General features: G+C 35.3%; 1 protein-coding gene across 1 annotated transcript in view; it reads left to right on the forward strand.

The window, feature by feature from the left end:
* Positions 1-223: 223 nt before the first annotated feature.
* Positions 224-18141, forward strand: part of LOC136033246 (uncharacterized) — a 55969-nt gene continuing 38051 nt past the window's right edge. The window contains exons 1-3 of the mRNA XM_065713965.1: positions 224-254; positions 6396-7381; positions 10714-10905. Coding sequence (XP_065570037.1) covers positions 6417-7381; positions 10714-10905 — 1157 coding nt within the window. The 5' untranslated portion in view covers positions 224-254; positions 6396-6416. The remainder of the gene's footprint in view (positions 255-6395; positions 7382-10713; positions 10906-18141) is intronic.

Here is an 18141-nt window from a genome sequence, read left to right on the forward strand (position 1 = left end):
TTGTACGGTTTATTCGATTGAATCATGAATCTACGCGCTATGTCGTGGAAAATCATTAGTTTTAGAGCAAAAATCATTATAGGTCACAAGACAGAAGAAAATCACTAGAACCAGTGATAAATAACTATGGTTGGCAATCCTCATGTTGCCCCATCTTCAAAAATGAAATATCAATATAGTGTCATCTAGCCATAAGGTGTCCGTATTATGGAAAGTCCTAAAAGCTGATAGAAAATTTCCTACTTCTGATAGCGGCAAGTGCTTCTTGATTAAATTTTGAATTTCTTGGTTTTCACTGTATTTTCGTGTAATTTTTCTTTACTTCGCTAATCAAACATTCAAAACTTAATGCATAAATATAGAAAAGATTCCATTACTGTCGAAGGGTCAACATACTAGGCTAATTGATGTTTTTATTAGGCCTAGGGCATTAAACCAGTAGACTGACTGTTGGAACAATGTTCTGTTTATTAATCAACACAAAAACTACAAAAAAACTGACCAATATATGATTTACACATCACCAGAAAGCTCTTCCACTGCTTGTTTTTACACACATTGCAATTGAGGCTATGCTTAAAGCAGCATTGCTAGGCTAATAGCCTATATTAAAGTACTTTTCCACCACCCATAACATTGAATAAGCACATGACATGCAAAAATAGTTTTCCAACACATGTTTTCATTCACATACTCCACTGTGTCAACCTTAAAATTGGAAACATAGGCATAACTGCAATGTAAAGCTTTTTAAAAATAATAAAAGGCTTTAGCACAAAGAGTGAAGTGTAGGAGAGGAGGCCACTCCCTTCATATATGTAATAATTTTGGTTTGTTTTAAGTTTTAATGTTGCTATTTACTTTCAGTTGAACAAACTTGTTTTTTATTTAATTTTTGACTGTTTTTCAACTAATGTATAGAAACCTGGCTCCACCTTGACAGAAAAATCCCCCCCCCCCTTCATTGAAATATCCTCTAGACTGTTTAGTTGCAGTTAAAGTTTACCCTGGACAATTATGCTTACCTTTTCTACACATAAAATTGAGTTGGCAAAGGAAAGGCAAGACATAAAAATAATTTCATATAGCCTACAAGTTCTGGAAAATTTACCCAGTGTAAAGTTTCTCCTGAAAATTTTATCCCCTGGAATTTTTCAGTGACAAATTCTCTCTATGGAAGACCCCCTGCCCCCTCTTCATCTGTAAAATGTATACAATGGAATGTATGTACTATATGTAAACAATGGGCAAAATTATAACTAAAAGACCTTTTGGCCTGTGGGGGTGGGATTATGTTACCTTCAAATGTATAGCTATTGGACCTTTCAACTATGCTAAACAAAATCTTGATTGGACAATTTTAAAAGAAGTATAGGAGGGAGTCTAGTTTCCTTCCTATCTTTTGAGTCACTTAAAAAGGGCACTAGGATGTTTAATTTCTATTCATTTGGGCCCTCTCTCCATATTCTTTGACAACTAGGTCAATACAATTAGCCTACCACTAGAAAAAAAAATACTTGCATCCATGATCATTCTAGAGAAGACAAAATCTTTAACAGTTCATTTGCCCACTACATTGTACAGTCATCACACAGACATACTAATTATTGATAAAAAAAAGAGCTGGTAAAAATGGCCAGCCAGTTGGTAAAATCTCTTGCTCCCCTGTTCCTAAATATCATGGCTAGTAATGCCCCTGAACCTAAGTATAACAGGTTTGCAGGTTAAGAAACAAGGTATCAATAGTTGCAAAACAACATAGAAATGTATGATTAGGGTGGTAAATTGTAGAACATCTAGAATAGAAAGAGAGACATTTTATATTACTAATTTTATGCTCTTTGTTATGGTTAAAGTTGTGTTTATGACAGTTCATCCCCAGCCCCCATGGTGGTCCAATATAAAGCCCTAGGATGTATTGGCAATCAAATAAAAAAGAAGAAGGAGATTCTTAGTTTCCTAATGCACACCATGTTTATACTAATCAGATTATTATGGTCCTTACCTTAAATTATAGTTAGGAGCAGCTGAAGAATTCCTTCTATAAATACTCACATTTCTAACTCTTTTGAAATAGTATATTTTGTCTACTATTCAGCACAAACACTCAGACTAAACTTGATATCTTGAGTCTGCAAAGAGTAACTAGTTTTTGCAACAGATCAATAAATAGAAAGATGAAAGAATAACAATCAATTATATTATTAGGGCTATGTACCTGCCCATCAAGGGAGAGAGGGCTGCATTGTCAGAGTACCAACTATTATGTTAAAAAGTGGCAGAAAATAATTAATCTAATGGTACCATTTTTGTTTTCTGTTATGTGTATAGATTAGGGTTATATAGAGGGGTTGGGTGATGACAAATTGTCACATATGCACCTTTAACTATAAAAAAATCTTAAAATTAGCAATCTAAAAATGTATTCCTTTTGTTCTAGTATGTCTCATTCTGTAGAGTCACTATTCTGCAAATTTACAATTAGGGCCATAAAAAGGGCAATAGCATTTGCAAGTTATTTGTAGTTGTGTATTTGCCTTCTCCCTATGTCAGTAATGTAATCCTGTATGTATGTACCCTAAATGCTATTATTGTTTACTAAACTTAATGCTATGATCTAGCAATGATAAAAGCAAAGAGTTGTCAGCTCCAAATGGTGTCTCTGGTTAAATAAATTAATGCAATTTTCCTGGTAGAAAGTTATGGTTCAAGCATTTATGCATTGAGCTTATATGTGGATTTAGATTGGGCCATCCTATTTATTATCCATAAATAATGTTCTGTTTTTGTTTGAAGACCAAAATATGGATAAATTAATCAAGATACTAAATGATGAATTCTTGATTTTCTTAATTAATTTGCTATCAATAAGAAGAACATCATGCCCTTTTTAATGCTGGTTCCATATATACTAATCACTATCTTGTAAATGCACCCCATCCATTCCCCCTGTGTAGACTTAGGGTAATTACCAACTTTGCTGATTTTTTTTTTCAGATTGGCTTTATTCAGCATAATGAACCAGGGGCTTATGAAAAATAAGCACAAACAATCAACAAAATTAGTAATTTTTTGGAAAAAGACAAGGAATAACTGGTTCCATTAGGGAGGACTAGGGCATATTTGCAAGGGTAGCAAAAGTTCCCTCTGACTTAAGACCAATCAGAAACCTTGATTTGCTCTAAAATTTTGAAAGTTTTATTCACAATTTCCTCTTTGATGACATCAAGATAAAATCAAGCCAAATCAGTTTGGCTTTAGGCTGAATCATAGCACCATGCATTGCTTAATTTATATACTTGACACTGTTTTCAAATATCTTGAGTTAAATAGTTTCAATGCCAAGTGAGTTAAATACTTTCAATGACTGTTTTTGCTGATATTAGCAAAGCCTTTGGCAACTTGGACCATCAGACAGTTATTGATAATGCAAGGGGTTTAGGTATCAGAGATTTTGTTTTATGTGTGGTAGCTAATTTTTTGTCTTGTCATGAGCAATGTGTAGTACTCCCTAACAGAGATTCATCAGGTTCTACTTCAATTTCCTGTGGAGCACCACAAGGGACTAAATTAGGTTCTTCAGCATTTTTAATTGTTTTTAACAATGTTTTACCAAATTTTGACAATGCTTTTAAGTTTGCAGATGATTTGACATTATTTAACCTTTGTCAAACCTCAAAGACTTGGGTTGTTAAACTTGACTCACTCATTAACAACTTAAAGAATGATCTTGACAATGTTAAACTCAACCTAAGCATATCAAAAATCAGTTTAATGTGTTTCTTCTTTTAAAAAAATATACCCCCAATCAATAATTACCTTTGCATACCAAATTTAAATAAAGTTAAACTGCTTGAGTACAGTTGGACAATGACCTTAAGTGGAAGTCCCACACTTTTCACTCATTTAAATCAGGTAGTTTTTTCCTTAAATCTTTCTCCCTTCTCAAACAGTTCTCCATATTAGTCCAGAACCTTAAAATAATTTATTGTTCTTATATAAGACCCTGTCTTGAATATGCTTTGCCTGTCTGGTACCCTGGGTTGACCAATGTCCAATGTTCTAAAATTGAAAGAATTCAAAAAAGAGCAATAAAAATTGTACTGGGGATTTCCTATACTTCTTACAATGAAGGTTTGGCTAGACTTGAACTTGCTACATTGGAATCACAATATCACATCCTTACAATGAACTTTGGCACAAGTGCCTTAGTCCTGACTATCATCAACATCTTTTTCCCCCCTTCAAAGAAAATCCCCCAATCCTTCCTAATACAAGACTTAATCCTTGTAGAGCTCCAAATACCCAACTTGACTTGTGTCCCCAAATGTTGATGATGAGGTACAAAAATTCTTTTGTTTCCTATTTTGTTTTGCATTTTAATAATTGATTTAACTTTGTGGTTAGGTTTATCCCTTAACATCTGTAATATCATTGATATTGTTCTGACGTGCTTGTGCTAGCTTGTGTGCTATTTTCGCCAATAAATATATTCTATTCTATTAATTAGTACATTTTAAATCAGTATTGAAAGATGCATTGGGTGGCATGTTGATCTTTTAGCTGATGAAATAATCAAGAAAAATAAACCTGTAAAATATGTGAAATTGTTTATGGTATTGTGTAATCATGATAAATTAATGTTATTTAAAATATTTGATATTATGTTATATTTGATATTGATATTATATTTCTGAATATATGATATTGTGTCATAAAATTCATATTATGTAAAATTCAACATTTACCTACTAAATTTCTCTGAATAGAAGAGGTTGCACATTGCCTGTCATAAAAGTTCATTGTTAATCATTCCTTGAGCTTGATTATAATATTGGGGTCTTAAATGCACAAAAACTGAGTTATTGTTTAGTCTCTCTACTTATGTACTGGGAATACCTGGGAAACGAGGAATATGTACTGAGAGGAATAATTGGGAATCCCTTTCATTGCTATCCACATTCATGAACTCTTTAAGTAAATTGTTACTATCCACCAGATCTGGAATTCATTTACAATTTTTTATGATCATCTCACAAGTAGTCTAAAAATTTTTTTCGTCTGTATGTTGTAATGTAAACTTTAACAACTTGGTCAGACAAATTCCAGTAAAATAACAACTGTAGAGACAATCAATTTCTATAAGCACTTCATTCAAAACACATTTTCTACAATGAATTACTATTTCCTGAGTGTTCTGTTTATAGCCACATGTCCACCTATGAAGCTGGGGGAGAGGGGATGATAGGGTTTTTGCCCCAGTGCCCATTTCTTATGTAACCAAAATTAATGCCAAATTCAACAAGGTTGATTAACTACATGGCTCTTAAATATGTCTGTGATACCTTAATTAGTAGTAGTAGTAGTAGTAGACAAGTTTAATAGCAAAAACTTGGCAGCTATTGCTGATTTGCGTTTCTTTACAACATATTCAAAATCAAACTGAACTTGTAAATGTAAATTAAACTATAAACATTAACTCTTATTGTAAATAGATGTTTCTTATTTGTATAATATTGGGCTATGGGGCTTTTGAGCATTATGCCACTACAAAAGGCATATTCCTAGGGCATTCCAACATTATTGATCAAACAATCATAATTGATGTACATATAACTTAACTTATCTAACCTAAGGGCATCATTTGCAAGCTAGAATTTAGAGCTAGCTTAGCCTTCTATTTGTATTGGAAATCTATCAGATTTTTTTTTTATGAGGAGACTAGAATTAGCCAGACTAGGAAAACAAATCCTGGCTCTTGGTGGAAATTATTTCTGGCAAGTAGTTCTTACCACTAAATTCAAATTATTAAGCCCATGACTTTAATAAATCTTTTTATTCTAACTTTTTCTTTATTTTGTAATCACAGACTTCAAGAAATTGTCTGTATTTTTGAAACCTTGTATAATCATGGATGACACTTTCAATTCTGATCACAATCTTCAAATAATTTCATTTATCTCTTATTATTCATAATCAGGGTTGTATCCAGGATTTTTTTTGGGGGGAGGGGGCGGGTGTCTCACAAAAAAATTTAAAAATGCATCAAAAAATTAGTTATATTAATTTTTGTTACGTTTTTACTATTTCGACAACCAGTTTTTTTAGATGAGGGGGGGGGGGCTTGTTCACAATAATTTGTACTACACATTTCGCACTTATAAAGCCAGCTTTTCTTTTCATTGGTTGTATGCAACTGGCACTTTTTGCCATGAAGACATGGCTTGTTGCAAATGACCACTTCTGTTTGATACCATGCAAGATTTATTTTTCATTTTCCTCTGATTAGCTTATATCTTTTTTCTAGGAATGTTGAACTATCTTTCCCACTAAATGCTATCCTATTTTGTGCGTGTAAAGAAGTAAATATTATAATAATGTGTTGTTTTTTTAAGGTTTTGATTCATGCAAACACAATGCTTAAAAGATTGACTATAAAGCCAAAACTTGGACCTTCAGTTAAAAAAGTAGGATCTATTTCAAGTAATGGAACATCAGGGAAAAGTACTACAGTTAAAATTGAAAAAGAAGACGTTTCAAAAGACAATGAGAGAAAGGTATTAGAAAACAGTGACGCCCTATCTACTGAAATCAGAGCCACAGTTATTACATGTCCAAGTGCTTTGGAAAATGTAGCTAGTAATGGACAACCTAAACCACAAGGGGGCAATATGGAAGTTAATGTGAACTCAAAAGTCAAACAAGAACGCTTTGAGTACTTTGAAAGGGGTAGTTTCAACCTCTCTGAAACAGGCGAAAGCACAACAAATATTACTAGGAATAAGAATGCAGATGAGCTGGCCACCGAAGCAACAATAGATGTCAAGCAGATTGATACTTTAAACATACTGAGCAAAGCAAACCTAATTAATGACGAGGCTATGCCAGTAGGAGACTCTTCAAAAACAGTTCTGAAAACTTTGGAAGTGAAACCTATAAGTATCTCTCAAAGTAATAGCAAGAACGTATGTAAACCCTCCTTAGCTAAATATGGGCCAAAGAAAATGCTCAATCAACTGTCTCTCAAGCCAAAGTTGCCTAAATATGCAACTGAAAAGCTTAAAGAAATAAGGAAAAAAGAGGAGAAACATAAAAAAGCAGAAAGTAAACAAGATGTAAATGAAGCTCTGGCTGAACTAGCAGCACAAATCAGGTCTGAAGCAGAAATTCTTCCAGAAACTGGTGTTAGACAATTGCCTAGGACAGTAGCAGAAGAAAAAAAATCTTCAGATTTACCCCCAGCAGCTTCTACACTGCAAAGTGTAAGAAAAGATGAATTTGCATTCCATAAACTCAAGGAGAGTAGAGTTGTCAATAGAGGAATAGACTCTCACTCAACCTGTTCTGACTCAATAGATGGATCTGACATAGATGCCAGGAGGTAAGATATGTTTATTCTATATATCCAGTGCTACTACTACTACCAACAAGAACTCACTGCAGCCGCAAGCCGCCTGAGGCCAATACAGCTACACATGCTCCTTCTACATCCCAATCTATTCAAAGCTTCCCTCTATACACCCTCCCAGGAAGTTCCCATTCCCTTTAAATCTTTTTATGACATTCTCCCATCCCAGCCACACATGTTCTGCTTTCTGTTTAGCCCTAGAAAGTTGGCCAAAAAGAACAATCTTTGGCAATCTGTCATTCTTTATGTGCAGAACGTGCCCTAATCATCTCAATCTTTCTCTCATTATAGCCCTAGAAAGCAGGATTGAAGCACACTTTATGTATGGCCTACTCTTTGAAATACAGTTATTCAGCTGGGTACCCAGAACAATTTGTAGCTAATTTCTCTGAATTTTTTCCATGATCTCGCCTTGATCCTTTTGATATTGGTTAATACTATTACTACTAACTACTAACCACAGCACCAAGCCGCCTGAGGCCAACACTGCACACTCCTCCTCCATCCTCTCTATTCAAAGCCTCCCTCTTTACACCCTCCCAGGATGTTCCCATTTACTATAAATCTTTCTTTATTATGTCCTCCCACTTCAACTTTGGATGACCTGCTTTCTGTTTTAGCCCTTTTTGGCTGGCCAAATTGGACAATCTTTGGCAATCTATCATCCTTCATCTACAGAATGTGCCCTAGCCATCTCAACCTTTTTCTCATTATAGCCTAGAAAGCAGGATTGAGGCACACTTTATGTACGGCCTACTCTTTGAAATACAGTTATTCAGCAGGGTACCTAGAACAATTTGTTGACAATTTCTCTGGAAAACATCTTCACCTGCTTTTTGGAGCACCCATGCTTTAGAGCCATATTTGACCACTGTCATCACTGTTGCTTCCAATATTCTAATCTTGGTTTGTAGACATATCTTCCTATTCTTCCTAACTTTTTTAACTGTGAAAAAAACACCCTAGGCCTTGGCTATTCTACTTTTCTTGGCTATTCTTGGTGGGAACATCTTCAATGCTCCCACTGTCTTTACTAATAATGCTACCAAGGTAAGTGAAGCTGTCCACCTGATCAATCTTTTCATTACCCAACTTCACCTTTTCACCTGCACTTATTCCTAGCCTCAGTGACTTAGTCTTTTTAATATTTATTTTCAAACGTATTCTAGCACCTTGAACTTGCAAAACCTCTAAAAGTTCATTCATGCATTGAGTTGACTGATCATTTGAGTTGAAATAAGGGATGAGACACAGGATTCTTCATGGAAGGGAAGTTGACAGCTTAAAAAAATGCCTCCTTTTTTTCCTTTAAAAGGTTTCAATTTCAGAGGAATAATCTTGGTTGGGGGAATTCACCACAATCCCTCCTTTGTACTGGTATGGTTAAGAAGCAGTGTACTAAAAATCTTAAAATTTTGGTTATAAAATGAAACTAAAAAAAACCTTAAGTGTTTAAGTATTTTACCATTTACTTTTGAAGCTGATAAAACTGAGTATTTGAAAGATAATATTTTTGCCCTGATTGTCAATAGTAATTTATGTGTCTTCAGGTTTAACTGCAGGAAAGGTATTACACAGATGAAGCATTTGGGTAGGATAAGATACCACGTAACTGTGGACAAAGCTATACTGTCTCTACGAATCAAAATATAAACCAGAGAATATAAATCGATGCAAAGATAACATAAATTTGATCCTAGAAATAGTTTAAATATCAAGGAGCTTTTGTTTATGGACTTGTTTTTTTTTTAAACATAAAACCCCTATAATCTGACATTGCACAAAATAAGGATTGTTTTTTTTTTTTTTTGCGACAGGACAAAAAAGTGACAAAAAGTGCCAGTCACAAAAAACCAATGGAAAGCAAAGCAAATAATGGAAATAAATTATTGAAAGCTTAGCCAACTTCGCTTTCCAGCTAGCAAAAAAGGCCTATAAAGAGAAGCTTCAGATTCTTTGTTAAGTAGCAAATTCTCTTTTACTTATCTACAAGAATAATATTAAATTGGCATCAGTTGGGAAGATCTATGATTATAAAGTATTTCGTCATCTTAAAACCGTAAAAATAGGGCTGTTTTGAGAATACAAAAAGCGTAACAATTTCCTAAAGGGGTAGTTACGTAAAATGAGTGGGGCTAAGAGGCAAAAAAGAAACAGCCAGAAAGTTACTATTACTAATTTGAAAGCACCATAGCTACTAGATTTAAGAAAATTGACTTGCGTTGTCCTAGGCACGTTTTGGAAATAAATAACTGTAAACTGAATGGGCTAAGTTAATCTGTCGAGAAATATTTAATTATTTGTCGAAATTTTTATTTAAGTTGAAGCCTGTTATTTTATGAAGATGTGTAAGACCAAAGATGGTAAATTTTCTCCTCCCCCGGTTGACTGGTGTGCAGATTTTAGTAAAAATCAGGAAAGCGAACTGAGGTGGTCAATTTGGAGAAACGTAGAAATAAAAAAAAGTCTAGCTTTATACTGTAGGTATTCCACATTAGATGGGTTTGATGCAGAAATTATAAAATTTAGCTCATTTTTTAAAGCACCACAATTTTAGCATGATTCAGATTTTTTAAAGCACCACAATTTAGCTCATTTTTTAAAGCACCACAATTTTAGCATGATTCGGATTTTTTAAAGCACCACAATTTTAGCATGATTCATATTTTTTAAAGCACCACAATTTAGCGCATTTTTTAAAGCACCACAATTTTAGCATGATTCGGATTTTTTAAAGCACCACAATTTTAGCATGATTCTGTAAGGCACATTTAAATATGTGTAATTTAAATTTAAACATTTAATGATATTCATATTTCAATGCACCACAATTTTAGCATGATTCTGTAAGACACGTTTAAATATGTGTAATTTAAATTTAAACATTTAATGATAGTCATATTGTCATTTTTCTATATCAGATTTATTGTGATGCTGCAATTAGTATACAAAAAGCTATTAGGTGATAAATATTCTTGGAAGTGAGTATGCGGTAGGCCCTTTGAACAGATTTTTCTTATTTAATTGTCCCTAGCACTCTTAGATTTTGATTTTTTTTATCTTTTTTTTGAAAAAAGACATTCTGCCTTTAGCGGCCATTAGCTGCCTTCAAAAGCAGATTTATCAACTGAACTCTTCCCTATTTCTTTTCATAAGGCCACAATAGTAGAAAGTTGTATAATTTAGCCCATGATATAGAATCACATCATGATTCGAAATAGTATTCTCAGTGTAGAAGATCTGTTTCTCTCATTTGTTAATTTTGTTTTTGTAAAAAATAGATTGATTTAGTTGTATTTTTGTAGTGTTGCTGAAATGCAAAAGCCTGCTCAGAAAAAGATGATAAAGTTAAAGAGAAGTAAGGCTGCCGAATTTGAATATTTTTACAACATCAGAGACAAATTTGTAGAAAAATTGGCAAAGGAGGGAGAAGAACAAATTGATCCATCGGAGTTGAGCATTTCTGAGCTTTGTTTCTACTCAAAAGAATTCTTTAGGTAAGGAATTTTTTCTACGCCACTTACTGTATTAAAAACAAGAGCCAAGTGCTAATATGGTACTTGTGGCGAGGTCAGAAGAGTCAAGAGCTTGTTCTACAATTAGCCATACTTGATGCCCACAGCTATTCCATTTCAGTTTTCCCTCTAGAAGGTGTTGAAATTTGCCTACATGACAGGTCTATACCTTTTGAAATTTTGACAAAACAATTTTTTACCTTAGTTTTCAGTTATCATTCTCCTTTTCTCTGGCTTTAGTTCTGAAATTGCAATTCTAGGAAATGTATTTGCACATCTTTCAAGCCTTATAAATCGGGATTGACCAAAGTTGTTAAGCTGAAAACAATTTTGTTGTACTTCATTTAAGCAGAAGTGTACTTCATTATATATATTTGTTGTACTTCATTATATATATATATATATATATATATATATATATATATATATATATATATATATATATATATATATATATATATATTTGCAGTGGGGAAACTCAGTTGTGTCAAGATAAATTTGAATCAAAACTGGGATAAACACATGAATTGTAGCTCCCCACCCGTGCCCAGTTCGTGCCCAGTCCCACCAGATGCCAAAAGGTAATTACTGATTCCTATATGGCAATGATTTTTGAAAAAGAGGAAGACGAAATCCAACTTTTTCGCAGGGTATTTGGCTCCTTTTGATTGTCTTGTTGGTTACGGTAATTTTCATGGTATATATAAATGCTCTGAAGTTTTACCTGTTAAGTTGGTAATGACGGTGCCGACAATGATGACTATATTCACTGAGACTAACAATCTTTATGGGCCTGGTTAATATTAAATGAAAAAAAACAAGTTTTTCCAGCTAAGAGTAAAGAGTAACATTAAAACTTAAACCGGACAGATTTTAATACGTATACGAGGGGGTCGCCTCCTCCTCAAAAACTCGCCCTTTACGCTAAACTTTTTTAGTACTCTCAAAAAAGTTTATTGTTCTAATCAAAAGAGCCTTGTGTATCAGGAGTCGTTCTTAAGGAATAAGGACAAAATTCAAGCTTTAGCGTAAAGATCGAGGTATTGAAGTGGGGACAACCCCCCTCATATATGTAATAATTTCTGTTCATTTTTAGTTCTAATGTTACTCCTTACTTTCAGTTGAAAAAGCTTGTTTTTTAGTTTAACACACATAATCAATGGATAGAAAAATCTCCCCTGGAAATGTCTGTATACTTCCCAATAACCAATACTGTATGTAATCAAAGGACAAAGTTCATAACTTGCCGCTCCTTCCCTGGGGACTATAGGGTGTTAAGTCATCCTCAAAGACGTTGTTATTATATTTTTCGACTATGTTGAACAAAATGGCTATCTCAAAATTTTGATCAGGTAACCAGGAAAAAATGAGCGTGGGGGTGGGGCTAACCATAGATATGCAATTTGCCCATTATGCTTAAAAATTAAATGAAAAACACGATGTGTGTATGCTAGTTGCCAATAAGACATCTCTGCAATATCCCAAGGACGACTGAGGATATTAAGTTTAAACTTTCGAGGGTACTTCTATTACTACTTCTGCTGTTAAAATCTCACTAAATGTAACTAAAAGAGTGCCTCAAATAGCGACCTCTCTAGGGGGCTTAATTATCAAGATCAATCAAGAATCTGGGGGTTAACAAGTAAGAAAAGTTGACATTTGCTAATGAATGAGTGAAAGCACCTTTGTTTTTACGAATGCATCGCATCTTGACGGACGAAAAAAAAGTTCAAGAGAAGGACTTCTGATTGTACTGGTAATTTTATCAAATGAGCGAAATTTTATACACAAGGATATTTCTTCGAGGGGTAAACGTCTAAGGAGGGAATCGTCCGGAGGGGGGCATTAGCCAGATAAGTGTGAATGCACAAACAACTACGAAAAATTATTGAAAGCCGAATTCAAAGTATTTTTTTTGGGTAGGGGAGCGGGGATTTAATTCGGCACTATAAATACATAAACAACTTGAAGATTTTTGTTGAAAGTCAAATTCGAAACTGCGTTTTTTTTCTCTGGATTTACTTGTAATAATCATTCTAAGATTTTTAATTACGTTTGAAAAATAGAGCGGGGTATTAGCTGGGACACCAAAAGTATATAAACGTGTCAAATGGATAGTAAGTTTGAAAGAAACCAGGGGCGTACTTTGCTTTGGGGAATGGGGGGGGGGGGGAAACGGCCTCTCCCAGACCTTGGTTTACCTCCCCTAGACCTCAGTTTGACCCTCCCCCAGCTTAAATTTAGTTTCTTCCAAAATCTTGTCAAAACTAAGATAAACCTGCATAACTCAAGCATCAACAGAAGCAGGTCAGTATTTTAGTACATATTTGCCTTTACAGTACTATAAGTTACCTTTATGTAGAACTATAAAGTACCTTTATAGTATGATTAAAGTACTAAATAGTATAATTCAGCTAGAAACTAACCTAGCTAACCCTATCTGAATATGTGAGGGTTTTATTTATCCGGCGACTTGCCCAGGAATGGCTCGCGGATCGCCATTTTGCGTGGCACTCTTCCGTCCACAATTTCAGGTAACAAAGCTTCCGTATAAAATTTATAGAGCTTCGGAAACATTTTGTGCTGCCAGAAATTTTTGTCGCGATTGATTTTTTCAACGTGGATATCTCCTTTGCCGAAGTACACAACGAAAAAACCCAGGCCGAGGTGGCAACGTTCCAGCTGCATCTGAACTTAATACAAATATTTATGGTTCCCCTTTAAATGGATGCTATTTTTATTGTCATTAATTTCAAATTTAAATTTTATCCAAGTTTAAACCTGGCTATTCAATCTATAAGTTTAAGCCAATTTTTTTATGTTGAATTTACGATATAATGAGCACATACAAATAAGAGCTGGAGTTTTGTCAAATCCAACAAAACTCCTTATTTAATATCCTTTTTTGTCCGGTCGGGAACCTCGAAAGTTACGACTATAAACTTATGTGTGCTGGATGACCTTTGTCTCGTAATTCTTAAAGAGATATGGAATATCCACAAACCAGTGGGAACTCCTCAGCTCCTTGTCATCCAGGTTTCTCCCAGATGGTATGATTTTCAGTTCAAGTAGATGCAGCATTTTCAGCTTGTATCTCATTCCTTAGACTTGGTCACGCAGGGGCAGCACGTAAATGGTTCGGTAAGGCTGGTCTTCCCTGGGAAATATATTTCTCTATTTTCTTCAACTTCAACTATTCAAATAGCACTTCAACTATTTTAGAATTCTACTAAGTAACAACTTTGTGATTCAAAAGATAGGAATGATGGTAATAATCAAATAATAGTATCCATTCGAGTCCAATAAATTGAATCCGATTTATGCTCATGGATCGTAATTAAAAGTAATAGACTATCTATGACCTAAGACCTAACTTTGACCGAATCAAACAGTTCGTGGTAACGAACTGTAGTAAGGAGTGACCCGGCTCAAAAGTAACCAAAACTCTAAAAAATGGAATTTTTATACCAATAGCTACGTCAAAAGAATCGCATTTTAATGCTGATTTTAAATATATAAGTTTCATCAAGTTTAGTCTTACCCATCGAAAGTTACGAGCCTTAGAAAATTTGCCTTATTTTAGAAAATAGGGGGAAACACCCCCTAAAAGTCATAGAATCTTAACGAAAATCACACCATCAGATTCAGCGTATCAGAGAACCCTATTGTAGAAGTTCCAAGCTGATATCTACAAAAATGTGGAATTTTGTATTTTTTGCCAGAAGGCAGATCACGGATGCGTGTTTATTTGTTTGTTTATTTTTTTGTTTTTTTCCCCAGGGGTGATTGTATCGACCCTCTTGTCCTAGAATGTTGCAAGACGGCTCATTCTAACGGAAATGAAAAGTTCTAGTGCCCTTTTTAAGTGACCAAAAAAATTGGTGGGCACCTAGGCCCCCTCCCACGCTAATTATTTTTCCAAAGTCAACGGATAAAAATTCTGAGATAGCCGTTGTATTCAGCGTAGTCGAAAAACCTTATAACTATGTCTTTGGGGACGACTTACTCCCCCACAGTCCCCGTGGAAGGGGCTACAAGTTACAAACTTTGACCAGTGCTTAATATAGTAATGGTTATTGGGAAGTGTACAGACGTTTTCAGGGGGATTTTCCGGTTGGGGGAGGGGTTGAGAAAAGGGGGACATGTTGGGGGAACTTTCCATGGAGGAATTTGTCATGGGGGAAGAAAATTTCCATGAAGGGAGCGCAGGATTTTCTAGCATAATTAAAAAAAAGAACAATGATAAAATAAATATGAAAAAGTTTTCAACTGGAAATAAGGAGCAGCATTAAAACTTAAAACAAACAGAAATTATTACGCATATGAGGGGCTTACCTCCTCCTAATACCTCGCTCTTTAAGCTTAAGTATTTTTAGTATTTTCAACTATTTATTCTACGGCTTTTGTGATTCAAAGGTACTGACGTGGGGGTGAACCCCTCATCTATCTATCTTCTATATATATAAAAACTAGCTCTTGGGGTGGCGCTTCGCGCCCCCAAGCCCCCCCCCCCGCGTTCGTAAGTCGTTACGCGCCATTGTAGTTGTGTCCCTGTGTCCCACCTATATATATATATATATATATATATATATATATATATATATATATATATATATATATATATATATATATATATACATGTTTTTAACTACGTAGTCATGCTTGTTTGTCGACTGACGTCATTATAAGGATTGAGCATTATGCCGTCATGAAGTTGTTTGTCGACTCACGTCATGTTTGTCGACTGACGAAATTACAGACCGGGACACAAATGACGACCGGGACACAGAGAATATAAATGACGACTGGGGCACGCAAAGAGAAATTACAGACTGGGATACCGGGGCACAAATAACGACCAGGACACAGGGAATATAAATGACGACCGGGACACAGGGACACAACTACAACGGGGACGCCGGGGGGCACAGGGGGATATATAAATGACGACCGGGACACAGGGAATGTTCGATTAGCAATCACCATCAACAAAGCTCAAGGGCAATCGACTTACGCGCGGGGGGGGGCGAATCGGCCCTCGCGCGACCCAACAGCTAGTATCTATATATATATAAATAAGTTGTTTGTGTACTGATGTCATGTTTGTCGAGTCTACTGACGTCATTATAAGGATTGAGCATTATGCCGCCATAGAGTTGTTTTCGACTCATGTCATGTTTGTCGACTGACGAAATTACAGACCGGGACACCGAGACACAAATGACGACCGGGACACAGGGAATATAATGACGACCAGGACACTCAAAGAGAAATTACAGACTGGGACACAGGGACACAAATAACGACCAGGATAAAGGGAATATAAATGACGACCGGGACACAGGGATACAACTGCAACGGGGACACGGGGGGGGGGGTACAGGGGGGATATATAAATGACGACCGGGACACAGGGAATGTCCGATTAGCAATCACCATCAACAAAGCTCAAGGGCAATCATTAAAATAATGAGGTATAGATCTGAATACGGATTGTTTTTCCCATGGACAATTATATATTGCATGTTCAAGAGTCGGTAAACCTGACAATCTATTTATATGCACAGACAATGGGACAGCGAAGAATGTTGTATATTCGCAAGATATAAGTATATAAGGCTTTGTATATGACGTCAGTATAAGATGACACTACAGACCGGGACACAAATGACGACCGGGACACAGGGATACAACTACAACGGGGACGCCGGGGGGCACAGGAGGGATATATAAATGACGACGGGGACACAAGGAATGTTCGATTGGCAATCACCATCAACAAAGCTCAAGGGCAATCATTAGAATAATGAGGTATAGATCTGAATACGGATTGTTTTTCCCATGGACAATTATATGTTGCTTGTTCAAGAGTCGGTAAACCTGACAATATATTTATATGCACAGACAATGAGACAGCATAGAATGTTGTATATTCGCAAGTTTTACGTAGTTAAAAACATATATATATCTATCTATATTCACAGGTGGGACACAGGGACACAACTACAATGGCGCGTAACGAGTTACGCGCGCAGGGGGGCTTGAGGGGGGGCGCGAAGCGCCACCCCAACAGCTAGTATGTAATAAAAACATGAGAATACAAAAGTTTGTTACGTAAGCTAATTTATAAGTTACGTATATCTTTTGCTAATAAAAACAGTCGTAAAAAATTAGTTTAAATAAAAAATTAGTCGTAAGTGCTAGTTGCCCTTTTAAGTAACCAAAAAATCGGAGGGCAACTAGGCTTCCTCCCCCACTCCTTTTTTTCTCAAAATCATTCTATCATAACTATGAGAAAGCCATTTAGCAAAAATAAAAAATAAATATGCAAATTTCGTTTTAATTATTCCTCTGCGGAGAGCCAAAATCAAAACATGCATTGATTCAATAACGTTCAAAAATTAAATAAAAAAACAAGTTTTTTTAACTGAAAGTAAGGAGCGACATTAAAACTTAAAACGAACCGAAATTACTTCGTATATGAAAGGGGCTGCTTCCTCATCAACGCCCCGCTCTTTACGCTAAAGGTTTTACTGTTTTAAAAGAAGAGTTGAGAGAAAGAGTCAAACTTTAGCCTAAAGAGTGGGGCGTTGATGAGGAAGCAGTCCCTTTCATATACGAAGTAATTTCGGTTCGTTTTAAGTTTTAATGTCGCTCCTTACTTTCAGTTAAAAAAACTTGTTTTTTTTTTTTTTTAATTACTTATATAAGATTCTGAAATGTAGTTACCTTTTCTCGGCTAGTCTGTCAATCAAGGCGGGTAACTGCACAGAAATTCCCAAAGCGGTAAGATCAGTCAAATAATAATTCCTTGGAACAGATTTTCATTATTTTTCAAACAGGCAGACTAAAATAATTTTAGGGACTGACATTTCCTGTACTTAAATTGGGCAATTCTGGTCCGATTAATAGAAAAAAAAAGAATTTATACTTCCTGATGATGTAAGTCTCATCAAAACTGAATATCTCTATATCAGGCCCAAATCGAAAATCCAAATCAGCCTTCAGAAATCTGGATCTGAAGGTTCGGAAACCTGGGTCTGTAAAATCAAAAAGAATTTATGCTTCCTGATGATGTAAGTCTCATCGAAACTGAATATCTCTATATCAGGCACAATTTGAAAATCCATATCAGCATTCAGAAACCTGGGTCTGAAGGTTCGGAAACCTGGGTCTGTAAAATCAAAAAGAATTTAGGCTTCCTGATGATGTAAGTCT

Source organism: Artemia franciscana, chromosome 11 (genome assembly GCF_032884065.1).
Source record: "Artemia franciscana chromosome 11, ASM3288406v1, whole genome shotgun sequence".
NCBI classification, from domain to species: Eukaryota; Metazoa; Arthropoda; class Branchiopoda; order Anostraca; family Artemiidae; genus Artemia; species Artemia franciscana.